Source organism: Thermobia domestica, chromosome 4, assembly GCF_964235325.1.
Source record: "Thermobia domestica chromosome 4, izTheDome1.hap1.1, whole genome shotgun sequence".
Taxonomy (NCBI): domain Eukaryota; kingdom Metazoa; phylum Arthropoda; class Insecta; order Zygentoma; family Lepismatidae; genus Thermobia; species Thermobia domestica.
Window position 1 is genome coordinate 242,303,181 of NC_137457.1, and position 19,133 is coordinate 242,322,313.

The 19,133-nt window shown below is 33.2% G+C and overlaps 2 protein-coding genes across 5 annotated transcripts in view; one reads left to right on the top strand and one right to left on the bottom strand.

Moving 5' to 3' along the window:
• LOC145683947 (endoglucanase E-4-like) overlaps positions 1-19,133 on the top strand; it is a 428,679-nt gene that overhangs the window by 142,394 nt on the left and 267,152 nt on the right. The window lies entirely within an intron of this gene.
• On the bottom strand, positions 80-10,512 carry LOC145683940 (endoglucanase E-4-like). The gene is made up of 9 exons (XM_081755641.1): positions 10,452-10,512; positions 8,021-8,185; positions 6,088-6,183; positions 4,615-4,797; positions 4,080-4,257; positions 2,153-2,315; positions 1,774-1,938; positions 762-904; positions 80-444 (listed from the first exon to the last, which is right to left on the bottom strand). The coding sequence occupies exons 1-9, from the start codon at positions 10,504-10,506 to the stop codon at positions 234-236; spliced, it is 1,359 nt and encodes a 452-aa protein (XP_081611767.1). The 5' UTR covers positions 10,507-10,512; the 3' UTR covers positions 80-233.

The following is a 19,133-nucleotide window of genomic DNA, read 5'->3' on the forward strand; positions in this document are numbered from 1 at the left end:
TTTCAGAGATACCTGTATAGTGAGTGAGTGATACACTGGATTTAACATTTTACACTATATATTAAGATTAAAAGTCGAATTTTAAATAAATTTATGATGTTTTATTATTTTAAAGTAAAGCAATACATAGTATTTATTTACTTGATGTGAGGGAATTGTCTCCAAACTTCTATTCTCAGATTGCATCCTGGAGTCATCGCCATAACATTGCTTTGGAAATTAGATAATATCACTTAGTAGAGAGCGCTGAGAGCAGCCAAGGAGCCTGTAAAAGCAGCGTTGTAATCGCAGGCGACTTCGTTGTGGACGTAGTCACTCCTCACGTCTTGGTAGTTGTCATTCTGGTCAGGACCTCCAACCATAGCACCATTCAGTACTTGGTAGTTAGGTTGGGCACCGTTGTAAACATTCCAGTCGCAGGTGGCTGGGCGATTAGGGCAAGAACTACAAGGGAAGCAAAGTAAAAATAATAAATATATAAATACAATAATTATTTTTGTACTAGATAAAACAAATCAATCGCTAGTGATATACGAACTTGTATTTATGAATTTGTCCACTATATTTGGCAGTGACAGTATAAAAGCAGTGACAGTGACAGTATCTTATTCAAGTCTTCAATGTGAACAATAATTATTTATAATGTGTTTGTAAATTTACTGACTTGCATTACTAAAAATTTTGTGTGAGAAACAAGTACGTTATTTTTAGAAATTAATATGTACCGATCACATCACATTCAAATATATGACTTTACTTACGCAGCTCTGTGTTGTTCATGAGTTGGTGGATTGGTTCCGTATCCAACAACGTAGCTCCTGCCAGAAGATCCCAAAGCGTAGTCAACCTGGCTCTTGGCAAATTGTCTGTAGCTATCAGTGTTGACGTTCAATTTGTTTGCAGCCTGGAATTAAAAATATTTAATTTAATAATAAGCTTCTTAGACAATTACATAATACATTACATCCCTATACACATATACACTCTTTCTAATATTAGTGTCAAATATGGTGCTAGTCTCATTTTTTCCTCAATTAACAATGAACAATTTTCGTTTGTAAAATGTAAAGGCTGGCTTGAGAAATTGTGGGTATAACTCCTTTCACTTCCCCTTTAAATTTAATTTGTTATTTTAGGATTGATTATTCATAACGTGTCAGGTGAAGGCGATATTGAATTGCTAATTTGTTATAATGCATTATTAACATATGTAGTAGTTTGGTCAGTTATTTTTTTAATACGTGTTGAGTATTCACAAATATACAAACATATGTATATGAATATATTAATCTATTCGTGAAATTTAGCAGGCAATAAAGTCAAGTTTAAATTTATGTCAATTCTTATGCGCAAAACATTTTGAAGTCAGTTGAAAGGTTCTAATAATTTAATATTATTATCTTAATGTATGTTGATTGCTCAGACAAATACAGGTAAACAATCAAAATATATGGCAATAATTCTTACACAATATTAATTAAGTTAGTAATTGATCAATGTGTGATAGAACTACATCAGAAACTAGAAATTTTATATTTACTAATATAGTTTTTCATAGTTAAACGTTACATATATAGAACGAAAACTTTACTTTTAAACTAGAAAGCACTTACAGAGTTGTTCTCACTTTAGTTAAGCAAGATATATCTGATGCTAAATTTGTAAACAAAGTAACAGTTTTGTAGAAGCTAAACCAATTTCAGAAAATTTTGAAATGAATTAAAAGTTTCAGTAAGATGCTACTTAAATAAAGATAAATAGTAACTACTATACCTCCAAGCAGATCCAAGCGATGTTGTTAGCGTGTCTGAGAGTTCCCCATTGACTGATGTAGAGCAATCCCTTGGGAGTTTTCTGTTGACTGTTCTTCATGTAGTCACAGAATCCGGTGACACGGCTTATGTAGTTGCTCTTACCAGTAAGCTCGGCCAACAGGAGCTGCATAAGGAGAAACAAATGTTAGGTCAGGATTTTATTTTCGAAGTATAATTAGCAGGTTCATTGATTGGAATCTATCGAAAGAACTGTAAGAATACTGGAAGGCTGACGAAAATCCATTAGACAATTAAATGTTATTCTGCTATTAGGAGTTGACGAAAGTATAACATGCATTGAGTTGAAGAGTATACAGTTGTTCTGAATATAAACTCACCTGTACTCCAACGGTCTTGTCGTTCCATGAGAATTCAGATGGTTGGAAGTCCAGACCCAATGAACTGTACAAGCTCTCGGCTTGGTCCAAGTAAGATTGGTCGTTGGTAGCCTTGTACAGCCAAACAGCTGCCCATACGATTTCATCCTTGATTTCGGAAGAGCTGTGAGAGAGAAAATTAATAATAATAATAATAATAATAATAATAATAATAATAATAATAATAATATCCTGAACGAAAGCAACAAAGTATATGTTATTACTTAAAGTTAAAAATTCTACTAAACTATTGGTTGCTGAAGATTAAACCATTTGTGAAGTTCCCTTTTAATTGTGTGAATTCACTACTTATCTTTAACTATTTACAAAATTTAATGTGGAAAACTAAGGTATGAACCACATTTATTGTCACAAAGCAAGAACTTGGAAAACAAACACAACAAGGTTCCTAAACAAACCTATGTATTACATAGACTACATCATAGGTGTACTAATTAAGATCTTTACAAGCAGACAGGATACAAGCCGGCTCAGCTCTGTTTCGGCTTAAAGTTATCAAAGAAGGCTTTTCAGTGATTTTTTGATACGTGCTTCGAAATCCGGGTCCAATTGGGCGTAATGTCCATGCAAAAGAGGTTTATAGCAAACATGTCACTCTTAAACAGAGCTGAGATCCTATCAATGGGTCTGCATGAGGGCATGACGTTTGGTTATCCACATGTGCAACATATGGGATGAGATAGTGGTCCAGAAACTGGACGCAGCTGTGTGCATAACGCGATAATGAATTGTCAGACCAAAACAAAATAGGGCCAGTAATGTTTATAATGCGTAGGCATGGTAATAGAATTTTGCGCAAACACAGAAATATACATTTCACTGTTCAGAATTTATCGATCACAAACGCTACACAGTCTTGTATGCTGTACCATTGCCTACCAAACAATCATCTTCGCAAATTTGGTTTTGGGTTTTGCTACTGGCTCTATAGAGGCTGGTACACCTGGTACAGATATATTTATTTGCAATCATCTCTGAGACATTCCATTTGTATTCATCAACAATAATGAAGATAAATTTACTTCCTTACTTAATGGCTTGTTTATACCAGTTCTTACAGTTCATGTTTGAGATATTAAAGTATTCTTTTCGTATTCTTGTCATTTTTTGATTTACGACTTCGAACCGCGGCGGCGAATTTCTATTTCGCATAATGGAAGCATGATAAATACTCAGTTTTGCAGCAGCTTGTCGACAGGTTTGGTTGTTTTCACAAACAACTGCCTCGTTTCCTCCACAGTCCTCTGATTACATATTGTGGAATATGAGATTGAATTTGTATTGTATTGGATATAATAAGTTTTCAGAATAACTTTAATGACGTGTTCGATAAATTCTTTTCATACAAACGCCTTGGTTATAGAGCTGAAATACAGCCACTGAATGATAACGATTATTCAGCTGAAAAGAGCTGCTAATCGGAATGTTTTGTGATATCATATATTTGCTTTCGATATTTTCCTCACATGTCTCACACTTCGGCATTCAAACAGTGGAAATCTACTACAATCGTGGAATACACTCATTGCTCCCGTACCCAGTGGTGCCAATTCCAAGTTTATGGCGGGGCCGCGGTGGCCCAGTGGTAGAGCGTTCACCTCTGGTGCTTGGGGTCTCGGGATCGATCCCAGCCCCCGCCAAGTGAACTTTCTGGTGAACAAATACCGTGTGCGTGGGTTTCCTCGGGGTTCTCCCGTTTCCTCACATTTTCTTCATTCCACCATTTGATTCATTACTCATCATCACCGTCTCCTTTAGCCTGACCGGCATAACCATGGGACGTAAAACTCAAAGATTTCATTTTCATTTTCCAAGTGTGGCAATAAGCCTAATCATACGTTACTGTATATTTTATAGCTCTACTCACCTGTAGAATTGAGCAGCGTTTTGGATGGAGTCGGAGTATTTGCCTCTGTAGTTGAGAGCAAACTGGAAGAGCTGCTTAGCATGGTTGATCAGTGTAGAGGCATAACCGGCATCAGAATCTTGGAACACAGCGGCTGTGGCTGCCATGGCGGCGGCAGTTTCTCCAGCGAGATCAGATCCTTTAAAAATTAGGTTCAGAGGAACATAATGTTAGCAATCATACGAAAAGGAACAGGTCCAGTTATATTTAAAATGCAAAGAAAAGAGTAGAGGAAGATTAAAATTAAAAGATTAAGGAGCTAAGATTAACATTTGCTTTAAAACAAAATTCACGTTTGATATAATTAAGCATATGAAAAATATCATTGTAATTATTAAGGAAGAATTAGTTTTTAATAACTGTGTTCCTCTATATAATTAGCAATTATAATATAACGTAAGAAAGAACAAAAAAATAATAATAATGAATTGTATTATACGTTGATATGATCTGAAAAATACGTATGATTTTTTAATAGGAAAAGACCCTTTCATACCTGGGTGAGAAGTATCAATCTTCCAAGCAGGTCTGTTCATGGTCATATCTTCTGGTCTTCCCCAGTAAGCGTGGTCAGTGTTTCCATCGCCTACCTGTCCGTACAATTCATTGGCGCTCACGTGACATTTGATGAAGTAGTCTGTACCCCACTTCAGAGTATTCTTCAAATATTGAGTTTGACCTGTTTGAAAAAAAAATAATTCATCAGAGAGATACGTGGATATTAATATATTATGATCCAAAACGTACTATGCATTGAGCCCGTGATATCACTATTAATGTGAATATTGTCTTTTAAGGAAAAAAATATAAGAAGTAACTCTTATAAAAACATTAATGAATACATGTTATAGGAAGGAGAGTACTGACATCTTATTGGTAAACTATGAAATGGATTTTTACGTGTAGAGAAATAGCACTGGATGTTTTTGAAGAAGGTTTGCTGTTATCAAACCTTTTTTAATCCTATTATAACTACTCACTGATCAAAATAATACGCTTATTGTAAAACTTAAAACGTGTAACAGTTTCGCCAACTACTCCTTGGTTTCATCAGATTTGGCGAGTAGTTTTAATTGGATCTACTAAAGCAAAGCTTATACATGGAAAATATTAGGGAACTTTTGATGTAATACCTTACAATTTGTGGAAACTGAGAAAGATGCAGTACAAAAGATGCAACAGAAACGTAATCAATCGAAAATGGGATACACACTTGGAATTTGGAAACAGGTCAAAGCGCAACTTGTAAAGCATTTTCCAAAGCACTATTATGTTTCCTAAATACTTAATTATTGTTATCTATGGATAATGCACAGAAATTATATTAATGACCGGTCAAAAATCTTAGGATGTTGATAACATTTTAAAATTAAGTTATTGAATGTTTCCTGTAACTGGCAAATTTGTAAACTGTGGAAACAAGTAAGCATAAAAGAATGTATTACAAATCCGATTACTGGTATTGCACTTTAATTGTAATATGGAACTTATGTCTTCCTTCTATATGCGTATTTTATCTTTTACGAAAATATAACTGTTTCTATCAGCTCACGAAACTTAGTGTTATTTTATGTGCATGATCAATCTTTGCACCTTTCACGAAATTATTTATTAATATTGAAGTAGCAAGGAAAACATTCTTGAATGTTATGGAGAATATATTTACGAGATTAAAAGTAGCAGCAAGCAACAAATATCTTAAATCATGATAAAGAGAAACAAATGAAAGAAATAAAATAATCTTACTTTATGAGCCTACTTTTCTCAGGGTTTTAATGTTGGATAAAACTTGAGTCAGATAAAACGGATTTCTTGGTCTATTCTGATACTCAGTTCCACTAAACTGTTTCATTTGTAATTTATTTCTATTAACAATCGTTTATTAAACTTAACATAGATAACAAAATGTATATTGTAAGAGATAAAAATTGGATGTTATAGAAATTATAATAGTATATAAAATATTAACCTGCAGCATCGTAGGCAGCCTTATTGGAAAGGTAACCCCACGCAAGAACAGTCACAGAGTAAGCCATAGGGAAGTTGAATTTCACGTGGTCACCAGCTGTAAGTGTTAAAATTTAAAATTTCAGTGATATGAACGCTATTATTAACTAAAGAAATGAATGTAATTTTTAAAACAATAATGTAATATTGAAAAATTAATATACATTAACATCTTAACAATTGTGACACTATGCAATTATGACAGGGATTTTTATAGTTAAAATCTGTATCTTTTTATGTATTCGTTCCCCTATTACTAAGAAAGGTCCTTACTCTTACAACACTCATTAGTGAGACTTAGTATTTTCTAACTCTTTTGATGTAGCCTATTTCCTGGCACCTTGATATGCTAATACAGATCATTATATCATATCTGTATTTGTAGCAAATATTTTTTCAATATTTTAGTAGTTTTTTCGCATACATATGCAATAACGTAAGTAAATATTTTAGGAATATGATTTTATCTCATGAATTTAATAGTTAGAAAGAATATACAATCTATTTCGTTAACATTCCATAACAAAGAACTTTCTGTGTTTAAAATACATAATATGAAACATACTCCATAAAGATAGCATTATATACAAATTGAATAATGCTTAATAATAATTGCAATAATAATAATTTATATTATTATTATCATAATGAAGTATTGTGTAATTTGCATATAATGCTATCTTACTTCATTTTACAATATAGTATTTCAAGAACTACTTTCATTATAGTGGAAAAGAATTATCTTTCATTTTAATAATATCTTTATTATACATTTTAATAATATTTTAAATAATATCTATTATATGTTCCATTTACAATATAATTAATGAACCATCTCATCGTTTGTCTTCCTATTCCTAAAATTAATCTTTGATTGACTTGTCCCTTTGATTGACTGCAAAGCAATTAGTGAACATTTTTGTGAAAATTTAACGTTGTCCAGGTCCTAGCTTTGATGATTCGTAACTGTAGACCAAATATATTTACACTATAACAGTTAACATGCGTACTAAGTTTATCAAATTCTATTGTCGTGACATGATTGGCTGAGACTGGATGAGTCTTACCATTTTAATATGTAAGATATGCTATCCTTGTAATTGGTTGCAAAGATTGATGAATAATTTAAGATTAAGAAAAAGCAAATGAAAGATGAACTTATGATTGACTTTTAAAATAAAAAAACAAATAGAAGACGAAAGTGGGCAAGCAAGAGTATTTTCATTAACAATGAAGCTATAAATTACTAACTAAATCCTCTTAAGAAGAACTTTTGCTATATCTTTTCTATGAAATTCTTGTGTTCCCTATACATATTAATAACTGATTTAATATATATTGCCTCACTTTCAATGTTATCCACACATCTTCATGAACAGGAATATAATGATACTATCAACAGCTTTTAGGTCCATTTTTCGATTTATAATCATAGCTTGATCCCACTTAAATATTTTTCGACACTGTTACACACGTAGAGAAAGATAAAAAGTGATAATTGAGTACTTTAATATGTTTGATCAACAATTTTAATGTTATTTATCTAGATTTTTCTTTGTAACGATATTTTCCTAATATGCTTTATCTCTAATATAGTTTAAAATTAACTTAATCAGTGTTATTTTACATAAGTTGTACATCATATTTAGCATGTGGAAGTGCTTTTGATAATGTTGCTAAATATGTATGCATTTACTAACACGCTGTTTCGCTTGGTAAAGTAGTTAAAACACTTTTTTATATATATAAACTAACCTAACTTTATATAACTAATTTAACAATCAGGAATCTTTATAGGAATTTTCCAGACCAATTGAAATTGTTATTTAAAACCTAATATTACTGAGCGTTTTCCCTTACATGAGTTCAATATTTCAAATTTGAAACTCTCTTACCATCGTAGTATCCGCCTGTGAGATCTTCACCGTTGTTTCCTTTGTCATTGAGAGCAGAGTCTCCCCTCCATGGAATACGGTTGTCGGCTGGAAGTTTTCCAGATCTCTCAGCCTCATAGAACAACAAAGACTTCCCCAACACCTCTGCGTAGTTATACTGCGCAGCTGAAAGTGATAAGAATACTCAAATGAATGTTTGATTGGATTGCGTTTCAATTCTGTAAACTTCGCAGAAATAGCGTTCTACTTCTGGATATAGAGTTGTGGCCAGTTCAATTGTCAGGTTTTTTAATGCAATCGACAGATAAGGTAATGTAACTCTACCTATAGAAACTTCATGTGGCCTATTGAAATTGTGGTTTATTATGGATTTACTTATGGAATTTTCAATTATTAAAGTAATAAATTACAACTTTAATTTTCCCGTAAACTTTCCATCGATACAACTGATTTAAGATATCTGTCCATTATATCGATTTAGTGTGCATTACAGAGAGAGAGAGTGTGTATGTGTGTGTGTGTGTGTGTGTGTGTGTAAGAGAGATAAACTTCATAAACCGGGGCAAATATGATTAAAAGTGTTTATCTCTTATGTTAAATCGTACCATACTACGTATATCCACTCATGATCCCTCTTCATTCCGTGTAAATTGACATGACACTTCTATTTCAAGTAAGATGACATACCTGATAATTATTAAGTCTGTTAAGATACACAAAGAATGAAAATAATTTTTATTAGTATTAGAATAAGCATACATATCAATTCTGATTTCGTCAACGTTTCTGAATTACGAACTATACCATAGTTTTCTACAGAAAATTTCAATTGCGTTTTGATATGAAAACAGTGTCTACACATAAAGTTAATATGAGAACAGGAGTTTCTGCTACTTGAGGTGTAGATAAAAGAGGACATAATAACAACAACAATGATAAATCCCGATATACACACACACGAAACCCCTTATACAAAGGTGTTTGTTAGGAAAATGTCTTTGATTTTACTGCTTATGAGGTTTCTATCTCATGTTAGCTGCAGGTCCACGCTTGATTTAAACACGGCGGTGAAGGGAAACGCAAAACTTGAAACCAACCAAGCAAGATATTACCAGCTACCTGAAGCATAAACCTATCAAGCATTTGAACTCTGTTTTCTTTTTCTGTCCCTCTGTCTCTGCATGTCAAGAAGATTTTCTGTTCTATTGTGTGAAAAGCTACTAACAAGAAAACCTGAAAGATAAAATTGTATTTGAAAATTTTATATTAGAATTATATCTTGTAACTGAAATCACCACGAATGATAATATTCCATATACAAACTTCTTTCTCTTCTTCTAAATCTTTTCTGTAATTTTGGCTGGGATTGGGTGTTTAGATCGCTGTCCTCCATCTATTTCTAATACCACACTGCACCATTCCGTTCTCTTAAAATCTCCCCACTTTTTCTTAGGTTGCCCTCGCGCTCGTAGATAATTTCTGTCCCCATTGCTGGACAGCCCACGTGCTGTTTTGAAATAAGGCTCGAAACTCATTCAAACTTCAGGAGATACAGGAGGTGGTGTAGTCAACAGCATGCTCCAGGTACCCTTAGTCTCCATAGTTCAAAAAGAACCAATTTTACAGAGGCTAGTGAATCATTAAGCCACATTAAAATGAGGGTAAAACTAGGTCTAAATCCCGCTCTATCTAGGAATCTATTGGCAATAACGGCCATAAAATAGTGCAAATGCCGGTGCTAACTTTTCTTCTAGGATATTATTAGTCCTTGTTTATAAATAAGACAAGATTTACAATGAAGATTTTAAGAAGATGTACATATGTCGAAAGGACTATGAGTAAGAATAATCAAGATTACATTCTTTGTAAATAATAATTAAGATTATGACGACAGAAAAAATAATTAAAAGAAAGACGACAGTAAAGCAGTGTTTCTAGTTATTGCAGAGTAATATCTAAGTTGATAACAAGTAACTTAATATTGACACAGTAGAAAATATAGAGAGAACGAGGACTTTAAAACTCTTTAACAGTTGATAATATTTGGATAAACATACGTAAACAAAGCTTTTAAGATTCAATAAACTACAGAACCTTTTACGTCTGATTGGTAGATAGATGGTTTACCGACAACACTACCTGGCTCACATAAACTCTATATATAAGATGATATTTTCTATTGTCGTAAATTGTTTCATGCTATCCTTAAGGGAAACTTTAATTTTCTGGTCGGCCCATATTCAGTGGTGCCGATTTCCGTATAACTCAGAATGTTCAGTCTGGCTCGCCTAAGCAAGTTTTGGTCACGTACCCCCGTTTGATCTCCACAGAATTGGTGCCCGTTCCCTAATTGAAAGCCTGAAAGACCAATAAGGCCGAGTATAAATGGTTGAAGTGAAAACTAAAATACACAAAAGAAGAGAAACATTACCAGCAAGATGACCAGCTGCGACGAGGAACAGACAAACGATAGCTGATTTCCACATGATGAACCGACAGAATGGTTTCTCTTTGCTCCGAAAGGGTATTTATACTTTGAATGCATGAAGATATTGCGTAATTGACATTGAACTCATCTATTGTTGCTAATTGGGGCAAAAGTTTATAAAGATGACTTCCTTTTAAAAAATAGCTATATTAAATAACTATCAATTAATTGCTATGCTGAAACAAATATGTAATCAGAGTTGACATTCTCTTATCTGTTTGAGATATCAGAGAAGAAAAAAATAATGAATTGTTTCCAGAACAGTATTGTTCTTTTGAGTAAAAGCATCATTAACTGGTTATCCGAAGGTGGGTGTGGTGGTGCAGGGTCAAAGAAGATAATAAGCTTAACGTGTTTGTGGATAATGAATGTAGCACACACAATATTTAGCTTAGATACAATTCAGTAATAATGATAACATTAGGAACATATGGAAAATACACCCACGAGATAAACACAGCACAACAAGATATGATGGTGTTAATGTAAGTCAAATTTAATTAGAGATGCAAGGGCTCGGAAAAAAAACTGCTTTTTTGAAAAAAAAAAACTCGGTTTTTTCTGCTTCGCTTTTTTGCTTGGGAAATTTTGGGCTTTTTCAAAATTCTGCCTTAAATTGATAAAGCAGACTTTGTTTCGCTTCTCTATAACACAAAAAGTCATTTAATTAGTGGTTGATGCTGATAATAATATAAAACCTCGAAAATAAACTATGAATTTCGAAAAGATATTTCAAACAATTTTTCTTCAACATATTTACATTATGAATTCCACAGGATTAACCAATGTATATAATAAGAATTTTTTAACCTCCTATATACAAAAGTAAGCAGAGTTGGCAAGAACTATGGTCGTTTTTGAAAATGCCAAAAACCCGTTTTTTGGGGGATGTTTAAACCAGGCTTTTTTGGTTTAATCCAGGCTTTTTTGATTTAGATTTTTTGCTTTATGTATTTATATTACATATTCACAGAAATAAATTTGTTTCGCCTTGGTGTTATTATGCAACAGAGGGGTTATGCAGGAATAACTCCCATAAGCTTAAAGAAGTCCGGTCAGTAAACTTCTTAAATTGAGAATCTCCCGCCCTAGCCATCGGGAAAATCCCGTCATCACTTGAAATGTAAGGCAATAACGGGAAAATCCTGTTATTGCTTTGCATGTAAAATTTAAAGGTCAACGTATCATAATCAGTAGGCTAAAACTGAGGTATTAAATTACAAATTTAGTACGTACGTATCATTGAAAGTCCAATCCAAGCTAATGTTGGAAGCTACGTAGGCAATCGATAAATTTTGCCAATTTCTATCAATATATTTAAGCAATCTTGCCTTCTTTATAAAACCGCAGGCATTTAGGCATGCAGAAATATACAATTTGGTTTCGTTTCGCATGTTCAGGCTTAACATCCTTACGAAATACCAAGGTTATCAAGGAAAATACTTTCGCTTAAACTGACATCCGAACCGCTACTTGGTTTACGCATGAAAGAAGGGTTGTGGTTCGACCGAGAATTGAACATGGGACACTTTGATTAAAAGGTGAAAAGGAAATAAATCTAATGCAGATGGTTTGATATCTGGAAACGCCACCATGAAGTTCACACGATTCGCATTTTTCATTGTTTTTATTTATTTGGTTTAAACCAGTTATTAAAAAAAAAGTTGCTGTAAACCAGCCAACCCTAAAAGTAAACACTTCTTTTAAAAAATACACAAATAACTAGCAAAATAGTATGTATTAATTTTACTTCAAAATATTCCAACCCTCTTTTTGAAACAAAATAAAATTAAAATAAAACATAAGAGAAATACTTAGATTTATATGATACATTCAAAGGCTGCACATCTAGAGCTTTTGGTTCTGTATATTCTTGAAATTCTACAGTTAAGTTTTATATAACCACCATCACGATTTACCCAATCCTCAAGTTTTCTGAATTTTTAACAAGAGGGATTCAACATATCGTTACGGAATCCCCCCCCCCCCAAAAGGACTACGGAATATATTTAAGTTAAGCTAAATACAACTGCACAGCAAACATGACTGAGTGATTAGCTTTTGCGCTTCTATCGGTAAGTCCGGGATTCAACCAGCATTCGACCATTATGACAAAGCTTTTCTTCATTCCATCTGTGAATGTAGAAATAGTGCGTGTACTGTGAGTTGGCCGACTTCCTTTCTTATTGCTTTTAAATCGTTATTATTACTAATTACCAGCAGTGACGGTTTTGCGAAGGTTAGGGGGCGGTCTCTCGGACTGAAGCCCGTTCCCCAAAGTTACGGAATGTCTGCAACAAACGAAATATCTATTAGTTATGCCTTTACTCATACACTTTAAGTTCCCGTCAAATAAAAATTACGAATGTTTAGAAAAACTAAACATTAGTAAGAAAAACCCTTCCCAAAATACTTTTCTAAATCCCCCACTGATTCTCAGTATAAAATGATTTTTAAGGTTGTATCCGGAAGATTATTGCTAAACATATAAACGAAACGAAATATTAGTTATGCCTGTACTCATAAACTTAGATCACCTCCCAAATAAAATTAGGACTTTTTAGGAAACGAAACAATCAGAAAAACCCCTCCTAAAGTACTTTTCTAAATCCGCTACTGATTATTTGTATAAATTAGTATTCAAGGTTGTGTCCGGAAAATTATTGCTAAATCACTTCACAGCTACAGTATAACAGAAATGTGGAAGTACGGCTTGATGGATATATTGAAAAACATACGCTTTGACGGATAAATAGAAAAACGGGCAAGTTTAACTTAACTTTTGCGCTAGAAGCTAGAGTACTAAAAGCTCTTAGAAATGAAACACGGATGACAAACTAAAATGATCTAGAGAAGAAAAAAGTTGTCGAAAACTCAAAAGTTAAAATAAAGTTAAATAGCCTCTAAAATTGCCCTCAAATACTACATTCTTTATGTTAGCTTTAATTCGTAAAACATGTGCTCCATCCATCTTGATGGTGAATTTCAGAGCGAAATATTGCATTTAGGTCATGAAATTCGTATCTAACTATAGAATATACTATAAGAAAGCTATTTAGATAGAAAAATCGTGAAAAAGAAAAAAGCCAAAATTTCCAAAATTCTCGTTTTTTTCCCAAAAAAGCCGGCTTTTTATGTGAAAAAAAAAAACCATCGATTCAAGAAAGCCGGCTTTTTTGCATCTCTAATTTTAATACAGACCAATAGTCCCATCTTGACTGCCACTTTTGTTGTTTCAACAACAAGGGTCTGGTGTTAGCGGTTTGACACGGGTGAAAAAATAACACCTCAACAATGTTAAAGAACTAAGTGCAAGATCGCGGAAATAGAAACAGCCTCACGGCGTTCTCACAATATATGTATATACTCTGTGGTGCTAGTAATACCCCAGCTCGCACGGCAAGCCATTAAGGAAGTAATATTAATAATTAAATTTTAATCAACGATGACTCAAATTTTTCGTTAGCTAAAAATAATGAGTTTGTAAAGGTATCGTAACTACCTCAAAAGCTTGTATATCAGATATAACTATACAGTAACTTTCTGCGTGCAATTTTTAACTTTAAATTTTAAATAGGTAAATTTCAGCTAGCACTCATTACGAGGACTGGACCCTCAACTAGAGAAAGAACTGTGAGTAGATATTGTATTTTCAAAAACTTTTGAAGAGTTAATAATTACCAAAAAATTATTAAACTATTGGAGACAGCTGATGTTTAATTACATGGTTGCATTGTATTGAATGAGGTGACGATGAGGTGCTGCTGAAACGAAACAACACAAAGAAAATAGTTAGCAATTGAATGCTGAGTTCTTTTGTCCAGGGCGATTCTGGATATGGTGGAATGCGTGAAGAAACCTTGTTAATAATAGATGGGTGTGCTGTGCATGATATTAGAAAATGAGATATGAGCCAGGATGTGGGCATGTTTAGACTACGGATGATATTATCTCTGGGATGAAGGATGGACTGTATTCTTATACAGTGGGAAAAACAGGAAGATTTACCGTGCATATTTTCTTGCACGGATATCATAAATATCTAGGTGACTTCTTATATTGAGAATTTGTGGTAGTTTTTATTTTTGAGAATGGACAAAGTTTTAAACGGTGTATTTGACATTTCTACCAAGAACGTAGAACACGAAGAATACATTATAAATGTTTTGTGAGTATATGAATTTTTTAAAGAAAAAATTAACAAAAGTGTTGCTATCTGATTTTAATTCCTTTGGGTGTATTTCAACTCATAAAAGCAATATTAACTACTGCCACTTTGACTAGGCATGGGCGCGAGACGCGAGAACGCGAGACGAGACTTATAATATTTTGCGAGACGAGAACACGAGACGAGACTTCAGTAAGTCTCGCGCGAGAAGTCTCGTGAGACTTCTCGCGGTCTCGCATAGTTTACATTTGTGATATTGATATTTATTTATTTATTTATTTATTGTCCTTCAACGGAGAATTGAATCTCCAATTACAGAAGGTACATAATATAGATAATTCATATAATAAATATTATACGTAATAGTAAGTATAATGACTCTGACAAAATTCCTGTAAATATCTGACAAAGACAATAATAGCTATCGTAAGAGTATAAACCGTTAAACCTGAAGAGTATTACAAATAAAGAAACCAATAAAAGTGAAATAATTGCTTTACACATGTATATGCAAATGCATGTATTCACATTCTAATACAATATATTTTTCAACTTCTTTGTGTACAGAGACAGAGGTAATGCCAAATCTAGATCTTTGTTTAATACTGATATAGTATTAAACCTACTGCACATTCTATATAATGGTGAGCCTTTATACATTTCAGTTCTTGGAACATCTACAGTCAACAGATGTCGCTTACGTAGATAGCCTGGTCTAGCATTGAGTCCAATTTTTTGTAAGAAATTACTATTGTCAACATAAGAATTCATAATTTTATAGAGAAATAATTGTTGAAAAAACTCACGTCTGTTACTCAAACTGACATAGTTAAATTTATCTAGAAGGGTTTTATACGATATTTTGTTTCTTATAGCGGAAGCTCCCATTGTTTTAAAATAGAGATACCTTAGGAATTTCTTTTGAATACTTTCTATTTTCTCCTGAAGAGATTTATAATATGGAGCCCAAACAACGCATGTATATTCTATTTTGGTCCGAACCAAGGTATTATACACCATAGAAATAGCTACAACATCATTTAAATTTCTGGTGTTCCGTATAATGAAACCAAGCTGTCTATAGGCATGAAGAACCACTTCAGTGATATGGTTATCAAATGATAAATTACGTGTAATTTTTACCCCTAAATCTTTACATGTAGTAATTTCTTCCATGTTTTCACCATTAAGAGTATATGAATAACAATTAATACGCTCTTTTGCTCTTGACATTATCATAAATGCACATTTTTTTATATTAAGGTTAAGCTTATTTTCTACACTCCATTTATATACTGAATCAAGATCTTCTTGCAGTTCTATTGTATCTGTAATACACCTTACTTCTTTATATAATTTTACATCATCTGCATACATAAGGTATTTGGAATGTTTTATTGAGAACTGTAAGTCATTAATATACAATAGAAAAAATAATGGACCCAGATTTGATCCTTGAGGTACTCCCGAGGTAGCTACGTATTCTAATGATTTCGATTGTTTGTATTGGACAAAATATTTCCTTCTAGATAAGTATGATTTAATTAAATTCAAAAAAGGTAGAGTTAATCCATATGATGATAATTTATTTAAAAGTATGCTATGATTTATTTTGTCAAAGGCTTTACTAAAATCCAAGTAAATCGTGTGTGTACTAGTTTTATTTGAAAATGAACTGTGTATATCTTGAACGAAATTAATTAAATTTGTAGTTGTAGATCGGCCAGGGTAAAATCCATGTTGATTGACATCTATAAAACATTTTACATGATTAAAAATTCTGCTATATAGGATATGTTCCAAAACCTTAGCCGGAGCGCAAATTACAGCAACTGGCCTGTAATTTTCAATATTGCACGTATCACCCGACTTAAATATTGGGCAAATTCGTGTTATTTTCCAGTCTTCAGGAAATACTTGAGTCCTTATTATAAGATTAAAGATTGTACATAGCGGTCACATTAAGATATGATATTCTTTTGCAAGTACCATCATGCATTTTGAAGAGAAGATAGTTAATAATGTCAGGATCGAGTTTTGTAATAAACATGGGTGTACCGACAGTAGAGCGCCATCAAAGAGAGTGATGGCAAAAGAGCGACGACCAGGAGAGCGTTAGTCAAGAGATCGACGGGTCAAAAGGCGACGCACAAAGAAAGCGACAGCCAGGAGAGCGACGGTCCAAAAGGGCGACGCACAGAGATCGATAAACTATGGATCAAATGCTTCAAACGTGGTCATAATTCAAAATCAGTGAAAATGGAGAAAAAATTGCTATAATGAGGCTTTTGATCTTGTTAATTATCAATCTGACATCAAAAAAAAAAAAAAAAAAAAAAAAAAAATGGAAGACCAAATTTGGAAAAAGTAAAATTGGCGAACTGGACTTGGTACATTGGTGCATTTGACTTTGTTGATTACAAACTTACTAATTTGACATTAAAATTTAAAAATTCAAAATGGCGGATCCATATAGCGGACTGCGTCTGAAAAAGTTTCAGATTCGAGAGGGAAAGATACTTTGTCTACTTCAATAGCTAGGACAGAGTCAATCTACCAGTCATTTATTAATTAAAATATAACTTAATGAAGTCATTTTAATTTTTCAGTTAAACAATTGTTCTTCTCCCCCTTATTTTTCGAAAGCTTAGTCCTCAACCATATAGAGTCATTCGACCTGAAAGCGAAAAATCGAGCAAGACGGTCGATTATGTGAATGATAATAACCAGAAATATATATAAAGTTCTAAACCGTGAGGAACAAAAAGGCACAGTGGAATACTAACAATATTTTGATTCCAGCAAGAAATATGCTTCCTTCACAAGTGGTGAAAATTTCAATTTGTATTTCGACTTACTTCTGTCCCGGCATGTGTTTACGTGGCTGCACGTTTCTTAGCAGCTGTAAAATTCCACAAAAACATTCTTGTAAACAAAGTCCGGGTGTAAAAAGGAATGCAATCAGAAACGAGAGTCGTGTTTTTCTGTTTTCACTCCTTTTAGTAGACTCAGTTCACGATTGTTTGTAATTGCTTGCAAAATTTGATTTTGTTTGTAACGGTTTCAGACCCTGGAATGCAGACAACACAACAATTTTTATGTAGCGTTGGAGCTTCAAGAGGCTGTAACGGTCACATCTCTTTTGGAGATTGATATGTATTGCTTTCTTTTCTTTCTTTCTTTCTCTCTTTTTTCTTTTCTTCTTCTTCTTCTTCTTTGTTTGAATTTTGGAGCAACAACAACAATATAAATTGACAACATCAAAACAGATATTTTAGTGAGGCTCAGAAACAGAAATTTGAGCGTTTTAGTCATTTCCGATCAGAAGTTAGAGGGGGCATAGCTCAGCATCCGTTCTCTATGCACTATATACTTTATACCACTAGCACTAATAGGAATTAGAAACACAAAAGATGATTTTTTTCTATAGAAAGTACAGATGATACTTATTATTCTCTCAAAATTACGTTCCCTTTGACACAACAAATTTTTCAATATTTCTTCCGAAAATATAATTTTGGTTTAATTCATCGACTTGGACTAAAAAGATCCAAATATTTCGTAACCCAAAATGTGTATTTGCGTCACTACTACGTGGTAAAAAAAAAAAAGGACTGTCCACATATCTATAGTGCAATTTTGAATTTATTTATTTATTTCATTTTCGATAGAGCTCCAAGAAAATGAACATAACTTAAGATTCAACTATGGCCGTATCTTCAACACGAATGGCATGCATTACAAACAATTCCATTTTCCTTCCTATCACATATTGATAAGTGTTCAGACAAACACTTAAATCTCGAATGCGACCGAACGAAGATTTTGGCATAATTTGTCGTTTCCACATGGAATAACTTTATAGGTATCGTCTACATGTTCAGCCGAATCTCCATGGAAGTTATTCCCTTCATCACCTTCGTTTGAGTCGTCTAAATATTTGTCAGCTTCCGTGTTGGAAATAATTAAAAGGTTTACAGCTTCAGATGACAAATTCTTCATTTTCTTATGAAATGATTTGCCCAAAGAAGAAATGAAAGGATCTGTTGTTGCCAAAAGCCTTCGGAACTTATCATCCATGTTTTCAATACGAAAACAGTTTCGAGAGAATTCTGACAAGCTGACAAGAATTCAGACGGTTCAGACGATGAATTCGATAAAGAATCGGCTGAACGTGTAGACACTTATATGGTTGAGGATGAAGCTTTCGCAAAAGAAGGAGAACAACAACAATTGTTTCGCTGAAAATATTTTCAGTAAATTGTCCACTGATTTCGCGTATTTATTCTTTACATAACTCCTCCTGTACCATTACCACGCTAAATAAACACCAAAAATGAATTGAATTCAGGCCTGGTCATACCGAAAGTGAAAATGTTTACTATTTGCCTAAACAAACAGCTAAATTTCCGTATTTTGTTTTGTTTAATCTTGTTTTTGAGGCGAGAGATAGAGAC

Excerpts from the sequence above, each read along its gene's own strand:
- LOC145683940 (XM_081755641.1), bottom strand. The coding sequence starts at position 10,506 with ATGTGGAAATCAGCTATCGTTTGTCTGTTCCTCGTCGCAGCTGGTCAT. Across the intron at positions 4,258-4,614 it reads GATTGATACTTCTCACCCAG|GATCTGATCTCGCTGGAGAA; the intron begins GTATGAAAGGGT and ends TAATTTTTAAAG. Across the intron at positions 2,316-4,079 it reads AACGCTGCTCAATTCTACAG|CTCTTCCGAAATCAAGGATG; the intron begins GTGAGTAGAGCT and ends TCTCTCTCACAG.